The 23,579-nt window shown below is 32.3% G+C and overlaps 1 protein-coding gene across 4 annotated transcripts in view; it reads right to left on the bottom strand.

Annotated features, from left to right (window-relative positions):
- Positions 1 to 23,579, bottom strand: part of Washc3 (WASH complex subunit 3) — a 39,343-nt gene that overhangs the window by 15,366 nt on the left and 398 nt on the right. For 2 of the 4 annotated variants that reach the window (XM_048803055.1, XM_015482851.2), the window contains exons 2-5: positions 23,175 to 23,273; positions 15,534 to 15,599; positions 13,200 to 13,289; positions 10,467 to 10,577 (exon numbers count right to left, since the gene is read on the bottom strand). In XM_048803055.1, coding sequence (XP_048659012.1) covers positions 10,467 to 10,577; positions 13,200 to 13,289; positions 15,534 to 15,599; positions 23,175 to 23,273 — 366 coding nt within the window. The remainder of the gene's footprint in view (positions 1 to 10,466; positions 10,578 to 13,199; positions 13,290 to 15,533; positions 15,600 to 23,174; positions 23,274 to 23,579) is intronic. The other 2 variants (XM_015482852.2, XM_048803059.1) reach the window with 2 other exon arrangements.

The raw sequence follows: 23,579 nt of genomic DNA, 5'->3' as shown, positions 1-23,579 counted from the left end.
CATTGTTATACAAAATTACATATAAGAGGTTGTGAGGGGAATGGGAAAATAAACAAGGAGAGAAATGAATTACAGTAGATGGGGTAGAGAGAGAAGATGGGAGGGGAGGGGAGGGGGGATAGTAGAGGATAGGAAAGGTAGCAGAATAAAACAGTTATGTAAAAATGTGGATGTGTAACCGATATGATTCTGCAATCTGTATTTGGGGTAAAATTGGGAGTTCATAACCAACTTGAATCTAATGTATGAAATATGTCAAGAGCTTTGTAATGTTTTGAACAACCAATAAAAAAAAGATTAAATTAAATACCACAGCTGAAAAAAAAAAAGAATTGCAAAAAAAAAATTAAATAATTAAAAAAAGCCTGAGTTGGGGGGATATGGTACTAAAAATGCCTTCCTCAAGCTCAAGGCCTCTGAAACCCCTTAGGCATTTCTCTCTCCTGAGGTAAGCCTGCTTCCTTATTATAGTGTTTACTCTTTCTTTCTCCCTCATTAATTAGCCAAAATCTTAGACCAAAAAAAAAAAATTAATAGTAAAGGTGAAAAGCTTGATACTTCTAATTAGAGTAAACCTAAGAAGGGCAATGCCTATGGGGTCCCCTCTTACTCTTGCAGGGAACTCTGTTCTCTTTTCTTCTCACTTGAATAAATCCTACACGTTTATGCTCAATAAATAAAAAAATAAAATCTAAGAAAGTGACTACTTATATTTAAATGGTCATTATTTCTTCCTCACCAATTTGGACTAATTTTATGTAAGATTCCTTTCCTTCTTATTTCTGACAGATGTTCAGTGGTAAAGGAGAGAAAGGCACTGAGAAATCAAAGATGAATAGCTAAAAAATAAATTTTGGATTAGAGTTTAAAAACTATACCACACATTTCAGCAAGCATAACAACTGCTATTGCTACTGCATATCCCCAGGAGCCTCCTTAGGAACTTTAATAGTAGAGTGCTGTTCCTTTTGTCACAACTTCGAAAGATTTGTTTAAATGATTTGGAATGAAAGATATGGAATCCAACGTAAAAATATTTTTCTGCCAGTACTGTTCATTTGTTACCAGTTTATGTGCAATTTAAAGGACTTCCTGTGTAATTTAAAACTATCATAAGCTAATCTTCTACAAGTTCCCTCTTATGTTTTTCTTGCTTGTACTCTGTGTCTTTATTTATTTTTTTGTGGGGGACAGATGTATAACATTATGGTGAATTTAAGGCAGATGAAGTAATTTTATAGAAAACTAGAAAAATAAAATTACAAACAAAACATTTTGGCTTAAAAGATGTACTGAAGAAAAGCCATCCTCCACATTATCTAAATTATTTTTTTTGTTTTTTAGTTATGCATGACAGTACAATGTGTTTTGACATACCATACATAAATGGAGTATAACTTCCCATTCTTGTGATTGGACATGATGTGGAGTTACACTGGTCATGTATTCATATATGAACATAGGAAAGTTATATCTGATTTATTCTATTATCTAAATTATTTTACTATAATACCAGTGATACAAAACTATGATCTGGAGAACAAGTTCCTGAAGAAATACATTCTCATCAAACACACTTTTATACTAAAGAAAACGTGCTTTGACAAATTTAGTATCCTACGTTTATTATCTTATCAGTTTTTTAAAAATTTTTAAAAATTTTTACCTATTTATTTTTTGTAGATGGGCAGCATGCCTTTATTTTTATTTATTTTTGTATGTGATGCTAAAGATTGAATCCAGTGCCTCACACATGGTAGGCAAGTGCTCTGCCACTGAGCCCCAGCCCCAGCCCCACCTTATCAGTTATTTTTATAAGATTATTTTACATTTTAATTTTTTCTTGTGTTTTATTTACTCTCCTTTAAAATTATTTCTCACTAAAGTTAATTTTTAACTTTAATAGTGCAAAAAACAACAACAACAACCAAAAACCAAAGAGCTTAAGTGTACAGTAGCCAAATATCCATCTACAGTTCTAACAGAGACTAGCATTTGTTTAAGAACACCAGTTTGTCGATAGGTGACTATTCTTCAAATATATACTACGGTTCACAATTCAAAATGTATTTTCCAGAGACTTTAGGCACCATAAACAAAAATAGTTATAGTAAAAAAGTAGTTTTGGAAGCACATATGATATTACCTAATAAATATGGACAACAACATTTAGTATACCTGCCAAATAACAATATGGTAAGTACTTTCTACCATCTTCTATTGTTATCACATACAAGAAAAAAGCAAGAATTTAAAATCTGAACTTAAAATCAGTATAATTGTTTATTGCTAACAAACACTTATAATAATTTTTTAAAAGAATAAGCAGATACATAAAAGGGCAAATAAATGATTTAAATTAAACCTAAGATTAAATTTGAGACTGTGACCTGTTCTGGGCTCCCTAACTTTCAAGGCAACATGCAGAGGATTAAAAAGGTAGCCAAAATGATTTTAAAAATCATGATTTGTAAAACTGGTATAATAATTCTTCACATATGGTTTCTGTAGAGTACAGTTCACTGACTGCAGCAGAGAATAACTAATTTTTATGGTTCTTTGTCAAAATGTTCTCTTGATTCTAGTTTTTCTGGATAGGCAGGCCATGGCAAAAGCATAGGTAACACTGCAGATGGCTAACTATAGAGTTTTCTACTTACGGGAAAGCTTTACCTAAACTTTCTTGCACTTAATATAAAACAGAATACAGAGGAAGGAGGGATAATTTTTGGAGGTCACTGGAGTTTCATTTATGCCAACTCACAGTTAACTATTCTTACCGTTCTGCTAAGCTTTGTGTCTTTTTTCACTTAAAGTCAAATAGACCTGGTGAACCATTTATTTGATGGAAAGAATAAAATTTTCTTTTCAATTTTCAAAGTAAGCTAATAAAATTATTAAACAGACAAATGTTCATTTGCATCTTTATCTACATTCATATGTATAGAAAATCAAGTCATTTGATATATACTTTCATCTTCAAGTCTCCAAATCCTCATGTATTAGAAAAGCATTGACCTTGGCGTTGATTCATAAACTTCAGGCATTATAAAAGAAATGAAACACATATTATTACATACACATAACATTGTTGAAAACGAGAAAAGAAATAACATAGTTGTTAAACTCAATCTGTAACAGTATTTGTCACAGTTATGATTACATATGAACCAGTAGCTCCTCCTTTTGACTATACATTGATTGATGACAAGGAATCTACTTTGGAGTTTTCTAAACCATAGAAAAGTCATATTCTAGTCATAATAAAAAAATTAAAAAGACTTTACTCTTACAGTAATTACATCTTGCTTGATATCTAAAGAGCACTCTACTTCATGCTTGATTATTGTTTCACCAGTTCCAAGGTGCATAACTTCTTGATGAACATCTTTAATAATCATTTGAAGCCTCTGTGTCCTTAGGTAATGGAAGCACATTTCCTCAGGCCAATATCCACTGCTGGCAACAGATGCATCAGAACCACCAGAACCAAAGAGATTTTTCAATTCACATTTTAAGCAAGCCAAAGAAAATAGAGCTTTAAAAAAGTCTAAGTGTCCGAAGAGACCGGTTTGGCAAATATGATTTCAAAAAATACAAGTCATTAGCTTCTTAATGTGGAAGTTGGACTTTCCCAATGCACAATTTATTACTGGCAAAGGATTCACCAAGCTCTGCCAGTAAAAGGGGAGAATTGTTGGAAAAGTGATCTATGTACACAATTCCAGTTAAGTTATAAAAGCAATATGTAATTTAGTAAAGACTTGTGCTGCACTATTATGACAACAAACATTAAATCAGAATCAATTATCTGCCACATTTGGAACACAACAGTATTACTCAGTGAAAAATCTTGTGTAAAACTTGCTTAAAAAGGAAAAAAAATCAGAAAATGCCAGCAGGTGTTCCAGGAACTTTCATTAATAACAAGATCCAAATCTAAGGATCAATTAATAGACCATGAATATAGAAGGAACTTCAGAGTTCATATGTGTAAGGAAACTAAGGCCTTGAGAGGTGACATAAACTGAGCATGGCCATACAAAGAATGATAAAGCACAGAAACTATAGCATATTGCATTTCAGAAGTACAGAGTAAAGATTTAAGTACACTCCTAGGCATTCAAACTGTCTCCCAGACAACTACTTTCTGGAACTGTCAGCATTCTTATGTCTCAAAGGGCAGTAATCCAGGTGCAACAAAAAAAAAGGCATGGAGACCAAAACGCAAAGTATTGCTTATTGCTCTATGAATTGGTACTTGTTAGGCAAGTGAAAATTAAAGGGGCTTATATTAATTGAATGGTTTAAATTATTAGACTCCAAAATAGATTTATAAGTATGAGTGAGGCAGAACAACTATGAAAACAAGACATTCTAGGAGGAAGCTAGAACCAAGGAAGAGAAAAATTTCACGGATGCTTAAGGAGAAAGCCCCCGAAGATTCTAGTTCATCCTGATATAAGGAGGAAACCTAAACATTAAAAAAAAAAAGAAGTCTTTGTAATCTGAAGAACTTTCCATATCTTTCTATCTATATTCAATGACCACTACACCTAGATGATCTGCATATTTAAGCCTTTTATATTAGAGAAAAAGCTCAAAGGGCTTGAGATATACTTTTGTACTCTGTTATTCAAGAGGATGAAATGGTTCTACAGAATAATTCAGGAAGGCTGTGGAAAAGATTACAAGATCGTTGAAGGGCTAGGTGGTACCAAGATGCAAATAAGTGGAAGAATATTACCTTTTGGAAAAAAGATAAAAAGCAGTATAGATATAATTATAGGTATACTTAAGGAGAAACTCATATTTTTAAATGAAAAGAATATAAATTAGGCACCAAAAAAGAAATTAATCATAGTAGTGTCCCTTGGAGGTAACAAACCTTTAGCACTGCTAATTCCTTTTTGATGCTACAGAGATGATGATTTTTACGGTCTCAGGAACAGATTTTTATATTGTTAGTATAAATAAGTGATTTTTTCCTTAAAGACAGATTCTGTTTTTTGAGACCAAGCTGCCCTTCTTTTTTGATAATACAATTTCCTAACAACTGCAAAGAAGGCTTCTAAAACTCAGCTTCAATAACCTATGATAATATATACAATGGGAAGTAATTACTCAAAATCATATCAATAGACAAGGTAGAACTCACTATTCTGATATGTCTTTTTCTACAGTAACAACTAATTAAATTTTTTTAAAAATATTTTTTAAAGTTGTAAATGGACACAATATGTTTATTTTATTTATTTATTTTTTTATGTGGTGCTGAGGATCAAACCCAGTGCCTTATGCATGCTAGGCAAGCACTCTATCCCTGAGCTACAACCTCTGCTCCCTTAAACTAAATTTTAAGTGGTAGATATGAAAGAGAAATCTTCGTCACTTTCTGAAGTTGAGAAAAATTGGGAATTTCAATGAAATCTGCAATATTTCAGGGAAAGCAAAACACTTTTCACTAATGACAAGGCAATTTGTAAAGATGATACTCTCTAGAATGATCTGGAGTTAGAGTCCTTCTTAGGGCCAGCAGTCAAATTTGTTTATCTTTATAACTCTCTGAATACTGTTTGTTCTTCGTCACACTCAAGAATTTGAACCAACTTGGCAAAAGAAACAACTGGTTAGAAGGTATACCACCATCCTGGAGTATAGACACAAAAGACTATTTAGATTCTTCTATGTGAATGGGGAAACATGGAATGAGTCAATGGTATGGATTATAATGGGTCTCTCTCTCTCTCTCTCTCTTTTTTAAATTTAGAGACAGGGTTGCTTAGGGCCTCGCTAAATTGCTGAGGTTGGTTTTGAACTTGTGATCCTCCTGCTTCAGCCTCTAGAGCTCCTACAATTATAGGCATGCACCACCTCGCCCAGCATCATGAGTCTCTAATTAGACTCCACTTCTGTGAGGTTAAAGCAAGTGGTACCGTCATCTGTTTTTCCAGTTTTGGTTTTGACAAGTCACCCATGATACACTTAAGAAACAGGAGAAACAGTGTATTTATATGTTGCTTAATAATCATAACCCAAAGAATAATAATTAGCAGATTCATGTTAACTTTAAGGGAGACATCTACTTGATCTATTCTTGGTTTGGTCCTATAAAACATTTAAAATCAATAAATTGAAGAAAAAATATATTTATCCTCTTTCAGGTGACACAAAGCCTGGAAGGAGAATTGGTATGTAAGACTACATAATCCACTGAAACATATTTATGGAGTACCTTTCTAGCTAAAAAAGATTAATCAAGACAGTGTTCTTCCTCTTAGGGTTCTTATTTTGACTGGGGAGATTAAAATATGTAAAAATAATTATAGAAAAAAACCTAAAGTAACAACTACCTTAATGAATATAGAACCAGTGGTTGGACAGGTCAATGTGGTTCGCTTTATGTGGGTGGGTTCCGAATCTGGGATGATTTCATAGAAGCATTCATCATAACATGTTAGATGAGTAAAATGTGGACATGTAATAATCAAGAGAAGGGAAAACTAGATTCAGTGATGGAAAAGCATAGAGTTGCTTACATGGGGAAAGATTTGTGGTTTCGTCTGATTGAACAATGGAATTCAGGACAGGGAGCACTAGGAAATAAAAAGTTGGGTAATAAGATTCTGGGATACAGGTTGGCACAATAAACTAAAAACAATAAAATTAAATTTAACTTGGATGAACTTCCAGTTTTAGGATGGCAGTGTAAAGATATTGCTTCCCCCATTCTCCTTGATAATCAGCCCCAAACACTTAGAAACAGAACACAACCTCCAACTTGAATGATTAAGAGGTATATATGAACCAAATGTATAAAAAGTAAAAGCAGACAGAAGAATGATGACCTGGCATAGCAGATGAAGGCTGAGTCCATGTGCCTGCACAAGGAGACACTGTGAAGAAGTAGTACCTCCAGAACCCTGGAAATGTTTAGGGTATAAAAATACCCTGACCAAAGGCTGGAGGGAGGCAAAGAGCTTAAAACAGGAAAATCTGGCTAAAAACAGGAAAAGTCTAAGGCAGATAAAATTGAATCCCTACTCAGACTCAAGAATACTAGCCAAAAGGACAGAGTTTTCAAGTACCACTAGAGAGAGTTTGTTTTTAATAAAACTAAAATTTTCTTAAATGTTTTTAAATAAAAAATTTAATGGTATTTATACAGTTTAAAATATTTTTAAGCATGTTTTACTCAGATGACCTTTTTCTTTTGCATATGGTCTAGATCCATGTTACAACTCCAGAAAAATCTAAGAGCAGAGCCCAGGAACACGTATTTTAGAAGTTTCTCATTCTGAAAACCATATCAGGGAAGGTGTAAAGGGAATAGGACCAGAAGACAGTGTAATTTGAAGTATGATGGCCAACTAAGACCTCACTTAGAAGGTAATATTTGAATAAAGAATTGAAGGAAGGGCAAATAATGATGATATTTGGGGAAAAGTGTTTCCAGCAGAGAAAACAGCTGATACAAAGGCACCCAGATAGGAGAATGCCCATTTATTTATTCAAGGAACATTAAGGAGGCCAGGAAGGCTAGAACAGAGTGAGGATATGAAATCAGAAAGGTAAAGGATATGGAATATTATTCAACCATAAAAATGAAATTATGGCATTTGTTGGTAAATGGATAAAACTGGAGAATATGATACTAAGTGAAATAATACAATCCCCCCAAACCAAAGGCCGAATGTTTTCTCTGATATGTAGATGCCAACACACAATAAGCAGGGAGGGGTAAAGAATAGAAGTTCTTTGGATTAGACAAAGGGGAATGAAGGGAAGGGAAGAGGGATGGAAATAAGAAAGACAGTAGAATAAATCAGATGTAATTTTCCTATGTTCACATATGAATACATGACCAGTATAACTCCACATTGCATACAACCATAAGAATGGGAAGTTATATTCCACATAGGTATAATATGTCAAAATATACTCTCTACTGTCATGTATATCTAAAAAGAATTTTAAAAATTTAAAAAAGTAAGGTAAAGGGTAGCTAAATGGTAGGAAAACCTATCTCCTAGGCCTGTAAAAGACTTTGGCTTTTATTCCTAGTGGAATGATAAGCCATATGATTAGAAAAATGAGTTTTTACTTTTTTTGTTGATACACATTTTTTTCTTTACACATTTTTATTGGTGCATTATAGTTGGACATAATGATGGAATTTGTTGCTATATACTCATATGTACACAACATAACAATATAAATTTGACCAATTATCACTCCCCAGCACTTCTTTCCTACATCCTCTCCACCTCTTGGACACTTTCCTCTGTTGATCTCCCTTTGATTTTCATGAGATTCCCCACCCATCCTACCTTTCTTTTCCTTTTTCCTCTCTAAGCTTCCTCTTGAGAGAAAACATATGACCCTTGACCTTCTGAGTCTGGCTTATTTCACTTAACATAATGGTTTCAAGTTTCATCCATTTCCCTGCAAATGACAATTTCATTCTTCTTTATGGATGAATAAAATTACATTGTGCATATTTACCACATTTTTTCTATTTATTCCTCTATTGATGGACATCTAGGCTAGTTCCATCAATTTGGGTATTATGAATTGTGCTATTATAAACATGGATATGCATACGTATCACTATAGTATGTGACTTTAATTCTTTAGGATAAATACCAAGGAATGGTATAGATGGGTCATGTGGTGGTTCATGCATAGTTTTTTAAGGAACCTCCATACCAATTTCCATAGTGGTTGCTCTAATTTAAAATCCCATCAAACAGTGCAAAAGTGTTACTTTTTCTCCACATCATCTCCAGTAGAAAAAAATGAGTGTACAAAGGGTCGTCTTATAAACACACACACACACACACACACACACACACACACACACACTGGAAAGCAACAGAACTTGTTTAATAAATAACAAAAGTAAAAACTGCAAGTGGGTCTGAGAATCTTAACTAAGTAGGTCTACACAATACCTAACATAGTAACTTCAAGTTAAGTATTTGATAAATATCTGTAGAATAAATGAATAGTGATAATCCGCCCTTATCTGTGGGTCTATGAGAACCCCGGTGGATGCATTGTATATAAGCACTGCAATACTGCAACAAATTGATCTGATAACCAAGACACCCACAAATTCACCAACATGCAGATAGTACATACAGCTGAGCAAAGGGATGATTCACACTCAAGGTGGGATGGCATCAGAAAGGCATGAGATTGAAAAATTATAAATTATTTCTAATATTTTCATATGGAGGTTGACTATGGTTAACTGAAACTGGAAAGTGAAACTGTAGAGAAGTGGGGACCTTCTGTATAACAGAAAACACAGCCTTTCTCAAAAGATTTCTGGTCATTCTTGTAGATACCAAATAGATATTTCCATTTCTAAGTTTAGACTGATTACTTTATGTTTTATGAGTCACTTTTGAAACTTTTTCTCTTTTGTTTGAGAGCCACACAGTTTTTAACAGTCTATCTTTTAAGCTTAGGTTTTCTTGGGTTCTAGCTTTAAAAATGTATTTATTATTCATAATCAAACTGACTCTGCTTTATTCTTACTAAGTAAAGAACTATGTATATTTTCATCCCCAAATCTATTTTATTTTGAAATCTAGAGCCCAGGCTATTGACTGTCAATGAAAATTCTAAAAGCGACAAATCTACTTCTTCCACTACACAAAGTAAATGTACTTTCTTTACCCTCATCTTGGTTTCTAAATTAGCCAATATGCTCTTTTTGATTAAGAGAAGTATTTGCTTTTAAATTATTTTGGTGATAACTAATGCCATGGATGGCTTAACAAATCTGTATTTAGCCTTTGGTATTAGTACTTCTTTTGCTTGATAACAGAATGATATAAAAGCATTAATTTTTATAGTTAACAGAAAAATGACATTCCTTCAACCAGTGGCAGTAGGACTTTTCTACAGGCATAAAAAAAATTAACTTCGGCTACTACAGACAACTGCAAATATTTTTTCTATCATACCATGTTATTTTCTCTTAAAAATATATATAAGAATTATGAAGTCATATGTAAAAACATTACCTTACATGGCTAAAAGCCTTTCCTATAAACCAAATCATTGATAGATAAACATCAGAATAAAATACATTTAAAAAATTATTTATGGTAGCATAAATTAAGCTAGTCATACGATTTACCAAATGAATAGTACTTCCTTTTCTTTCTGATACATCCAAGTTTTGCAGTGAAACTGCATAAAGCAGAACTAATTACATAAGTTTATATTTAAACTATGTTAATTTGTAGTGTAATCAGTTTCAATGAGAAAGATTTGATTTCTCGTTACTTTTTTTCAGGGTATTAATTAAAATAGGATAGAACTGAGAGACTAGAAAATTTGGTCACTCAGTTTAGCAGTTTGCTCAGATTGAAAAAATAACAATGAAACCTCCAGGGTTAAGAATTTATAATGAGGCTGCTAGACAGAGAAGACAGACCAAATTAGCTTACCACTTGAACCATTTTGAGATATCTGGCATATCTTGGATCCTTGGCTACAGTTAAGATATTTTCTGATGATACTTCACTTTCCTGTGGTCCAGAGTCTTGTGTACTGTTCTGCTGTAGAGAGTATTTTGTGTAAATCTTTAGACAATTCACAAAAGGGGTCTATCATGTTACTTAAAAGGGATGTTTCTTTTTATAATTATAAGGCAATAAATATTAGAAAGAATATTCCTAAATTTAAATACCAATAATTTAATTATGGGATATATTTCTAAATATCTATAAACATTTAAATATGACTTCAGAGGAAGCTACATTTAATATCAACAATACAGTATTTCTTAAAATTAAAAAGTATATTCATGGCATTTAAAAATTTTTAATCCTCATTTACTTGTCCCCAGGGTGTTGACATAAAACATGAATTATAGGTGGATATATTATACTTTAGATGAAGCTAGTAAAACTATTTGATCTCTCAATTGTTCAACTCTAACAGTGAATTAATTTCCTAGGTAGCTATGATCTGTACTATTGAAACTCCTCATTTATTAAATTATCTTATTCTGAGGGTACGTGACTTCTAAATTTTTTAGAAAGCAATGCGTAGAGATTTTGTGGGAGAAAACTCAGCTTCTCAGACAAAATTATTTGGTTTTGTATATTTCAGTTCTAGATGGAAATACTATTATCAATGGCAACAACGTCCACAGAATGGATAAGATTAAATACTATTTACAATGAGAAACACTGGGGAATGGTCCTTTATACAGGATGCTTTTGTCCTACAGGCCGTGCTCACTTCGCAGGATATTAACTGAAGCTTGACCACAACAGACCCTCATCATCTCTAAGCACAGGGCTGACTATCTGTTTACTGTACTTGATTTTTTTCTTTCAAACTGAACACTTAAAGTAAGTTACTTTTGTGACTCTCACTGAGTATCAGCATATAAGTGTTGGGAGGAATTTCTTTAACAAATGAAATCATTTTTAAGTCTCTATTAATATACTAAAATGTAGATAAATCAATATTTTTAAATTTTCATAATCTTAAGAATTTGAATGTCAATTATGTCTTAAGGTTTTCCACAGATATTTCAAATATAAACTGAACCTGTCAAGAACTCTGAAGCAAATAAAAAAATCCAAACATCCTTTAGGTTTCTCCCATTATATTTAAAATATATTTAAAATATTACAAAAGTGAGTGTGGATAGATTATATATATATATATATATATATATATATATATATATATATATATATATATTCATTTGTAATACAAGTAAAAACAAAAAATCCAAAATGCTGTTAATTGAATAAAAAAAATTAAAAATAAGATTCAAGGTTTTTTTTTAATTTTATGGAAAACAAACTCATATAACAGCAGAATGGAGCAAAGGAGAAGTACATTTTGGCCAGTTTTCAACTCTCAGTTGTTAACTTTTGCTCAATAATCAAGTCCTCAACAAGGTTTAATTAAGTAATGTCTTACACATTTGCTACATGAATGATTTATTAAGTCCTCTATCCTGTCTCTCAACTATCCTTCATTTTATTCTTAAATTAATTCCAATCTGTATAACTGATGTCTATTGTGAACAATAAGAGCTGAACCATGAAATTAAAGTTGAAGAAAAATCATAATCCAATCCTTGGGTCNAAAAAAAAAAAAAAAAAAAAAAAGACTGGGCATATAGCTCAGTGGTTAAGTGCTCCTGGGTGCAATCCCTAGAACAAACAAACAAATGAAAAAAGTAGATTGATTCATTAGTTAGGTGGCAGAAGATGAATGCCAGGAATTATTGTTAATTGTATTTTGTATGATAAAGTAGAACACAGGAAATAAGAAAAATGTTATGTAAAGAAAATTTTGTCAAAATTTGCTGGGCATAGTGGTGCATGCCTGTAATCCCAGTGACTCAGGAGGCTGAGGCTGAAGATTATGAGTTCAAAGCCAGCTTCAGCAATTTAGTGAGGCCCTAAGTAACTAAGTGAGGCCCTGAATCAAAAATAAAATATATTAAAAAAAAAAAAAGTAACTCGGAATGTGGCTCAGTGGTTAAGTGCCACTGGTACAAAAAAAAAAAAAGTAAAAATTTTCAGAGACGGTCAAGGAATCATAGAGGGGTAAAGGGACATGATGTGTGGGATTCGTTTCAGCAAATAACAAAAAAATAAAAATAAAACAATTGTGATAAAATCTTAACTGGTGAATTTAGGGAATGAGCATTTGAGTATTCATTGTATTATTCCATTTCTGTTTAAAATTTTTATAATTTATAAAACACTTAAAAGTGCATTTCTTAAAAGAACTCAGGAACATTTCCATACTGAATTTGAAAAAAAAAAATTATATTCAAGGTTCTTCCTAGTTCTGTATTGACTGATTTTCTTTTTTACAGGCAAAGAAAATATTAACTTCAGGAAGTCCCTCAAAATAACACAGTAAACTCATTAATTTGTACGATTAACATGTGTTAATAATTATAATTTAAAAATAAAAAGAAGATATCCTAACCTAATAGAATAAAAAAGTATCCTATGTTAAAAAGAAACAACAAAAAAATTAACAGTTTACTTTTTTCCTCCTCAAACTTCATTTTCTATTTTATAATCTTACTATTAAAAGTTTAACATTCTTATTTAACTTTTCTCTTTCAACCTGCTACCTAGGCCTATCAGGTTCAACCAAGAAGATTTGCTCATACTTCTTGCCACTTAAATACTTACCTGTGACAACTCTGAAGTAGTTTCAGATTGTGATCCATTTGTGACACTGGACACAAATGTGACATCATCTAGGCCTGGGATAGATGACAACTTTGAAAAGCAAATTAGTGTTGGTACATAAGAATATTCTTAGGTGTATAAATAAACACTAAATTTTCAGGTGTGTTTTACTGAGAGTTGTTTAGTTTTAGGCTTATGTAAGTTTTATGAGCTCATAAAATCTCAACTCTAATTTTCCAGGTCATGAACTATAGTGAAAGACATTCAAAAATACAATACTTTTGAAGAATTTCCCAAATGTAATTTTGCTTATAACCATTTTTTTCTCAGAAATTATTTTAAAGTGTAGATATTCCTGGTATAAGGACTGAGAACATGGGTTTTGGAGTCAGACTGTCTGAATTTAAGTCCTAGGTCTACCACTCACAAGCTGTGTGCCTCAATTTTTCTTACCTATAAATTGGGAATAAAAATATTCACAGGGGCTGGGGTTGTAGCTAAGTGGAATAGTACTCGCCTTGAATGCGTGAGGTACTGGGTTTGATCCTCAGCAACATACATACATACATACATACATACATAAATAAAATCGGTACCATGTCCATATGGCTACAACTAAAAAAAATTTTTCAAAGAAAATTTACAAAGTTGTAAAATTATTTTTATTTTAAATATTTGTTTAAAAAAGGTGTTCTATAGTATAATTTAAGCTTTATTTATCTGGGATATGAAAAACTCTTTACATCTTAATGTATGAAACAGCGAGTTTTCCTTTCTTTAAACACCTCTTTAATGTTAAGCACAGTGGTGCATGCCTGGAGGACTGAGGCAGGAGGACCCAGCTACTTGGGAGGCTGAGGCAGGAGGACCCCTTTATCCCAGAAATTCAAGGTCAGCCTGGGCAATACAGCAATATGATATCACAAAAAAAAAAAAAAATTCTTTAAATGTTACTAAAATGCATTGTTTCTGATACACAAAACATGGGTATGATTAACCATTCATTAATGGTTCATAATGAATACCATTTTCTTGCAATTATAACAAATGTTTTAAAAAGCACAATAGCATTGCAACCTAGAACGGTTAAGCATTTCAACCAGAAATAGTTAGGCACTATTTGCAAAATCTAGGTAAACCCTTTTCTGATTTTATACTGGTAATCAATGATTCATATTTGGCAGATGTATGAGTAACTTTGGATATTAATTCTATGGCCATGGAAATAAATAAGGTTAATTTGCCTAGATGGTAACATAACTTGTGACCTTGGACTCCAACTTTCTGAGAATACCCCAATAAACAAGATACATAGTCTTAATAAAAAATAATGAAAATATCAATGGTAATAAGATCTCAAGCAGCAATACTCATTGAGAACTGTTGAGTGAAGGCAGTACTTAGTATGGTTGCTACAGCCAAAATAGTTTCAGGTGAGTATGGCTCTAGGAGAATATCCCAAGCATGTTCAGGACCAAGTAGCCTAAATTTCTAACCCAGAGAAATATTCTAAAAGAAACATAGTTACTGAAGTTCATAGAAGATGTAGAAAGTGCAAACTAGATAGTCTGATCCTTATTCTAAATACGTCATTATTTCTTCTTTCTCAGAAATATTTAATAAATATTTTAGATCAATTTTATAAAATTTAAATTAATTTTAACTAATCATAAAAACATAAAAATTGCACATTTTTATAGGATATTTTTTTTAAAGAATTAAGTCACAAAAATATACCACTGTTTTCTTTATAAACTGGAAAAGCATATACATATGTTACAAATGAAACCAAATTATAACAACATATGCCACTGTTGATGATCTAAATCTTAAAACTTTCAATCAAAACAGTTTTTATTTTCCCCAGATAACTCTTGCAATTTCTGACATCAAATTGTTACTCTTTATTAGCATTTAAGATATTTGTTGACATTGTCTGTAAACTTTGCTCTGGAGACATCTAAAGTTTTATATAACTGTTATTGTACTATTATTAAATTATAACTATTAAAATAATTTTGAATTTTCCATCAAATGAAATGAACTACAAAACAGCTCAATTTGTTAACATGATATTTTCATTATGCTTTTGGCTAGTATAATGAAAGAAATCTCAATCCACGTGTACATTTGAAAAGACTCAGTTAATAGTTCATAATGAATAATGAACATTTCCTTGCAATTATAATAAATTTTTTAAAAAGCAAAACACTGCACCACTTCACAGATGTAGGAATTAAATTGAATTCACTCCCAAATGCAATTAAAGTATGACTGAGAAAACTGGTTTATGTACAGCAAAATTTATATTATAAATTATTCATAAATACAAACCTTTGCATCTAAAATGTTGAGAGTTGTTTCAATTTGTTGGATCCTAAGAGAAAGGTCTGCCAGTTTCTGGAAAAAAGAAATTAGAGACATAGAATATAATTTTTAATTAAAACTATATATAAGAAAAACAAGAGATATAAAATAATAGAAACCATGGCTTACATATTTGTCATTTTTCAATATACTACTATCTTATTTACATGAGTGGGAATGAAAACAAGTATTCTTATTTTTATTAGAATGCCTCATAATTATTTCGTAAAATCATATTCTTTTCAGCTTTATAAAACTAATTACCAAGCAATAAACAATCACTGAAACCAAAATATAAACTCAGCCTAGGACAGTGTCTTGTTCACTGCTGTACTCCAAGTTCCCAAAACACCTGAAACTCAACAGGAGCTTAATAAGTACATATTGATGAATGAAGGAATTCTTCATAGAAAATAAGAGAAAGGATAAAAATTCACCAAAGAACCTGGAACAAGATCTGCCTTCATAAATTATTGAAACGCAAAAGTATATACAATTTGTTCAAAATTCAGGCTTCTCAAGTTTGAAAAATAAAAGGGAATGAAACTAGAAGATAAATTATTTGTGGGGCTGGGGTTGCGGCTCAGCGGTAGAGCGCTCGCCTAGCACGTGCGACGCACTGGGTTTGATCCTCAGCACCACATAATAAATAAAGGCATTGTGTCCAACTACAACTAAAAAAAATATTTTAAAAAATTATTTGTTATTTAAAGAATTTAAGGAGAAAAAATTAGCGCATAAAAGAAAAAAGAAGCAATCTACCATCAAAATCCAAGATAAACCAGAACAAAGAGATTAACATGCTCTAATTACTCTGTACAGTTAACTTATCTATAGGGACATATATATGTACACAAATAACAGATCATAGAATATGATCACATTTATTTAAAACTCCCAAATTCAGAGTTGGAGGTGAGACTTAGAGTGCATGGCCCTGATTTTAATCCCCAATACTACAAAAGAAAAAATAAAATCTCCAATCATAACATTATCATATTCAATCCACAATCTAAGAGCAGATGGCCAGTTTACTAGTTAGCAGATAGTTAGCACAGATACTTCCTGTGATAGTATCAAGCTTCGCACTAATAAGCAGAACTTGAACATCCTGAGAAATGATCATTTCATCTACAATTAGCAGACATAAAATACTGAAAGCAGCATGCAGAGTAGTTAATGGCTTTTTCACAGGACACTTGTATTGTTGTTTTCAGACAGGGTCTCAGTAATTTCCCAGATGACCTCAAATTCCTGGGTTCATGTGATCCTTCTGCCTGAGCTTGCCACGTAGCTGGGATTACAAAATAGCTGGGATTATAGGCATTTGCCAGATATTAGACTCTGTCCTCTGTAATTTAAAGCAGTTTTCTCATATTTTGCCTTTAGCAAGGTGAGATGTAGATTTGTCAATGTTCCACCCTAGATACCCTAGATGGTAAGGGTGAGAAATGCCTTGGTGGATGGTGGAATGACAACCTTGAAGAAACTGCTCTTGGATGATCTTATGAACAGTTGCTTTAATAAGTTAGACTAGCCAGAATGATATATGAGAGCAATACAAAGTTCTTATTTAACTTGTATTTTGTACTTTGTTCCAGTATCACATCCTTTCTCATACCTACTACAAAGTGCCTGTTCTACCAAACACTTATTTTTAAGATGAGCATCTTGATATCAACAAAGATATAATCTAGAAATAAAACATCAGAAACTAGTTTTAGTCTAGTTAATAATTTACAAATTCATTTGAGAGTTGCTGAGTATGTTAAGAATGATTGTCAAAAAAGATAGGCAACGTTAGGAAACATTATATATTTTTAGATAACACATTTAACATTTGGAACTCTCGAAAAAACAGCTCTAGAGAACATATGTAAAACCTTTAATATAAGATAAAAACACAAACTATCACAACAAAAATCTACCCAAAGGAAAAAAAAATTCTTTTGTTGATATGATTTTGAGAGTCATTAAACAAAGTTGTTTTAAATCTGGATGAGAAAAAGAGTTCTATTTCTATTTTTAATCTACCTTTAACTTAAATTTGTCATTTTCCTTTTAGTTTGAAAAAAAGTCATCGTAGTAGGACCTACAACTCTGTCATCAGAGAAATCACAAATTTTTATTACAATATTTGCAAATTTATCATATTTTGAAATTAAGGTTATTAGACATGGTGATTATATAATTTAATGCTTTGATAAAGAGCCTACTACTATATTGTTTTCAACATATATAATTGGTTTCTTTTGTAATCCTTCACATTTTATCTATTTAAAAACATTGATTTGGCTTCAATAGATTGTCAAAGAGTCCATGGCACAATTAAAAATCTCTGCTTTCCAAAGAGAATTTAGCACATGATTTTGAGTCAATTCCAGTGTGATTACTGCTATAATATACATAAATACATACATTTTAGAGAGTCGCTGTCACTTGTGAAAACATAACTGGCTTCATTAATGGGTAGCTGTTTCATTAATGTTTGTGCCTTCTGCATTTCCCTTCTAAAGCCACAGACCACTTTAAAGCAGGTTTCTCAAACTTTGGTTTTATTGACATATTGGGATGGATATTTTTTTTGTTGTGGAGGATCCCTCCCATGCACTATAGGATGTGTAGTAGAATCTCTGGTCTCTTATTCACTAAATGCCACTAGCACTTTTCCGTTATGATAATCAAAAATACTCTAGACAATCCCAAATGGTCCCTGATTGAGAACCACTACCCTGAAGTAAGGATGACTATGGATAAAATGTAAGTAACATGATCAGGGACAATACGTATCTCCACTTCTGAAAGTTTTAGCAAGAAAAATGAAAAAGTAGCAGTCTTTCCCATCTATTTAACCATCATCTTATTTTTATGAGGATTTGAAACAAACTTGAAATACCTTGGTTTGGGATAACAGGAATTCACAAGGCACCTGAAATTTGTCAGATATGCTGAAAATGTCTTGATTTATTACTTGCATATTTCTAAGGTAGCACATTTATTAAAGGGAAAAAAGAAGACATGAGGAAGAAGTATGGAGCAACTAGATGAATATGGAAACAAAAATGAAACATTGACTTTTTTATTTTAATTTTTTGTAATTGTAAATGGGCAGAATGCCTTTATTTTTATGTAGTGTTGAGGATTGAACCCAGTGCCTCACGTATGCTAGGCAACTGATCTACTACTGAGCCTCAGCCCTAGCCCTAAAACATTGACTTTTGTGATTATGAAATATCCAGCTTTTATATCCAATTTTCTAAAAGAGAAACAGTATTTTAAAACAATAAATCTTTTGATATATCCCATTGAGTTGTATATAACAACCTAGAAGCCAGAAAGGGAAACAATAAATGGCTTTTATTAAGCTCCATCTGAAACTTAAATCAGGCAGTTATAACATAGGTAGCAGCAAATGAGATTCTATACAAAACATTATCTGGTTGAAAGTTAAGTCTAAGGAGGTTAAAAATTGGACGTAAGATAAGCACTGTAAATTTTTTTTAAGATAATGTGAGAACTCAGCACTTTTTCCTGTATTTAAAGATTTTAGAAAAAATAAATTTTTTAAATATTAAAAAATGATTTTAAATCCAGTATTCTAAGCATAATAAGTCTGAGTCAAAATAGCAGTTCTGAATCTCCTGTTTATGAAGTATCTTTGACTTTAAAACTCACTGTAAGATTGTCTCAGGTTTACCTGTAATAGAACGGAATTTGTACCAATTGCCCACCATTAGGATTTCACTGACCAGGTCAAGAACAGAAAAGCTTAGTGAGGATTTGTGAAGGAAGAAGAGATGACCCTAAGGAACTTTGAAATTTGGATCTAATTCAAATACTTTCCTTTCCTTGACCTCTAATCTCATCATACAGAAGAGTTACAGAATATCCTAGTATACAAAAAGTTTTCAAAAAGTTGTGTTCTTCACAGTTATATTCTATATTCTTCTCTTTATTAGAGAACTCTAAAACCAGTATAAATGATGAAAAAAGAGTCCTAGAAATTTGTTTCAAATTTCATTCCAGTTTGAGTTTAGCTATCATTGAAGTTGTTACAATTTGGGTTTGATTCAAATCAGATCATGTGGGAGAAAAACAAATTTCTTTTTTCATCTAATTCACTTCCAGTTTAAGACATATCAACTGAAGTTCATTTTTATTGTTGTTTTTGAGGGAAAAAGTCATTTGGGGTCTTAAAATTTTAACAAAAACAGACTACATGCCTAATGAGTGCTATGAATAAATTAAAAATTATTTCAAAACATCACAGTGACTTTAACTTCAAAGAATGGCACTTTACATTTGAATATATATATATATATATATATATATATATCTTTAGAATTTATCACATCAAAAAAGACATCAAACCAAATGGACATGGCATAGCAAAAAATGAATCTGAAAAATAGATTTTGAAATAGCTATAAAAATATGAAATTATGATTATGAAATAAAAATGATGCAAACATGATTGTTATTCAGATCAGAAAGTGCAACCCAAGACAAGAATGAGGCATTTCTGGCTTTTCCAGTTAGCAGATATGTTGGAAATCCAGTTCTGCTATTTTCTATCTGTGGCAAATTATTTTCTATCTATGGCAAATTAGAGCCACTGGTGCAGGTACAAATGTAAGGTACTTGGATATTTGCTGAATGATAAATGACTTAAGCAAACGATTTAAAACTCTTTACATCTTAGTTTCCATATCTGTAAAAGAGGTATGACTAAATTGCTCTCAAAGGGCCAGACAACACAGGTAAAGCACTTACTAAAATTCCTAGCACAGAGTAAACATGTGATAAATATTATTATCTCAAGCTGCTAAAATGTGAATTGTAAAGAATGAGTTATAATCAACCTCAGATTATCACACATAAAGAAGAAGAAGGTTAGAGACTAACAAGATAGTGGAATGGGACTTTGAAGCACTCATCCACCTGCAGAAACATCAATTTGATAAACTATTCCCATATGAACATACCTTTACAAGATAGGGAAGTCAGATAAGAGTATAGTACCTGAGTGTAAAAAGACACACAGAAGGTAGGAAGAACAGTTTTTGCATCACCATCTTTACCTTCTGCCCAGCCCTAGAAGTACAGCATGGAGAGGAATATTCTCCAATTAGAAGGAGGAGAGAAAAGTAAGCATTAGACTTTGCTTACATTTCTTTTTATTTTTTGACTACACACAGGGTCAACCTCAGTAAACGTGGCACTATGCAAGCCTCCATAGTTCCAAAGTCTTGGCCAGTACCCAAAGAATACCGGAAAAAGGAATTCTTGCACACTGTTGGTAGGAATATAAGTTAGTAAATTTTTTGGAAAACAATATGGATTTCTTAAAAACAGTGCTTCATATGACCCAGCCATTCCACTACTGGGTGTATATTCAAAGGATGTAAAATGAGTATATAGAAGAGATATCTGCACTTACAATGTTCACTGCAGCATTATTCACAATAGCCAAGTTACAGAATCAACCTAAGTATGCATTAACAGATGAATAAAGAAAATGCAATATTTAATGGAATGCTATTCAGACTTTAAAAAGGAAATACTGTCATTTGTTATAAGATAGATGAACCTAGAGGATATTATTTTAAAAAATAATAAGTCAGGCACAAAAAGGCATATATCACATGATCTCATTTGTATGTGGAAGACTAAAAAAAAGTTGAACTCAGACATTAAAATGGTGATTACCCGAGGCTGAGGGAACTGAGGTAGGAAGACTGGGAAGAAGTTGATCAAAGCATACAAAATTCTAGTTAGAAGTAATAAGTTCCACAGATCTACTATAGGTGATGACTTCAAGTAATAACATTACATTGTATCCTTGAAAATTGCTAAGAGAATAGCTTATAAGTGTTCTTATCACAAAAAAATTTAGTAGTATGGGAAGAAGTTCATTTATTAAATAGCTTGATGTAGCCATTCCACAACACATTAAAAATATGAAAACATCATGTTATACATCATAGAAATATTCAATTTATATTGTCAATTAAAATAAAGGATAAAAGGCCACAGACTACCCTTACACTTGTTTGTTCAACAAACTTTTCTCTTGAGTTCAAGGAATACTAAAAAATAGTGACACAGCTAAAATAGTGTGGGGAAGTTGAGGGAGGAACAACAAGAGGTTAAAGAGTGAATAGACAAAACAGTCCTAAAACGCATTTGGAAGAATAGAAGACCCAGAATGCCCAAAGCAATTCTAAGCCAAAAAAGCAATGCTAAAGGCATTGTAATACCTAACTTCAAATTATACTCCAGAGCTATAGCAACAAAGCATGGTACTGGCATGAAAACAGATCAATGGAACAGAACAGAAGACAAGACATAGAAACCCACACATCTACAAGTCACCTGATCCTTGACAAAAGTGTCAAAAACATACACTGGAGAAAAGACAGCCATTTAAAAAAATGGTATTGGGAAAACTGGTTAACCAGATGCAGAAGAATGAGACTAGACCTTTACCTCTTTCCTTGCACAAAAGTCAACTCAAAATGGATCAAAGACCTAGGAACTAGAGCAGAAACTATGCAACTCCTAAAAACAGGTAAGGTCAAGAAACTATGCAACTCTTAAAAACATATGGCTGCAGGCTATCAATTATCCTATCTCATTTTTGTCTTGGTGAAAATGCAGAGGAAATTTTGATAAATCGACAAAAATAACAGCTGTAATTCTATGCAAGTAAAAATGGTCTTGCTGTCTCCATGCAATTTTTAGTTATAGTAACACACCTAACAAAAACTAATTGCTAAGGCTTTACCTTATATAAGACAGAATGTTCCAATGGCTCACCTGTGAATTACCTAAAAGTCCCATGATTCTTTTTCTTAAATTCAATTTCAACTATGTTTTTCATTTTCCTCCCCATTCTCTTTTTTTGACTATTGTATAAGACAGGAAGAGTCCCTGGATCTAGTACTTCTTTAACTTGGTATTTAACACTACTTCTTTTTTTTTTTAATTTTTTATTTATTTTAGGTGTAGATGGACACAACACAATGTCTTTATTTTTATGTGGTGCTGAGGATCGAACCCGGGTCCTGCCCATGCTAGGCAGGCGCTCTACCGCTGAGCCACAATCCCAGCCCAACACTACTTCACAAGTCATTTGCAGAAGGTATTTTTATTTCCAAAATGATATTTGATGTCAACATTGTGTTTCTAGGCTATCTCACCCTAGCCACCTTTTATGTCAACAAATGTAAGATAATTTTAATACAAACTATGAATATTTTAAATTAGTATTTTAAAATGTCAATTTGGGGAGGAGAATGAATAATAAAATTCAAAATTAGAAAATGTTTTAACTGTGAAATTTTGGATTTTCTTTTATTCTCTTTAATCACAAGAAACTTGAGTTAACTCACAAAGGCCTCTAGAATACTCTCATTCAGCACAGGTAGGGAGCAGAATTGGATGGTAAACAGTCATAGAGAAGCTAAGGAGTGTAAACACCACCATGGATTGACATGAGCCATGTGAATACATAAAGACTATGATTCTTGTTTTACTCCATTTTTCAACCTAAAAATTCTAAGGTGATTTCTAGGCTATTTGAGAAATCAGTATCACAATACCTACCTCCTCACAAACTGTAGAAAAACGGTTGAGGAATTGTACAGTATGCACCACAAACTGATTTAGAAATGCCACCGTTCTTTTCTGTTGAATAGCTGGCACCTGTGTTTTGTAAAAACAAACATGATTCACACAAATGTACACCTTGCAATGTTTGGGGTATTTGGAAACCATAACGGGGCATTTTGCTGTGTGATATGAATTTCTTGGAGGACTGAGAATAATCGTTAACTTTTTTTCCAAAGCCATAGGTGGAATGTCAGAAAACGACAGAGGCTCTGTAGAAAAGTTTTAGAAGTGCCTCTAGATTCGAATGTTTGTAAGAACACACACACACACACTGGAGGGCCCGCCGGAATAAAAAACATAAGAATCAGAGGTCACAACAGGTCTGTGTCTCCAGCGGAT

This window comes from Marmota marmota, unplaced genomic scaffold (genome assembly GCF_001458135.2).
Source record: "Marmota marmota marmota unplaced genomic scaffold, marMar, whole genome shotgun sequence".
Taxonomy (NCBI): Eukaryota; Metazoa; Chordata; class Mammalia; order Rodentia; family Sciuridae; genus Marmota; species Marmota marmota.
This window is presented reverse-complemented; position numbering and strand designations above follow the sequence as displayed.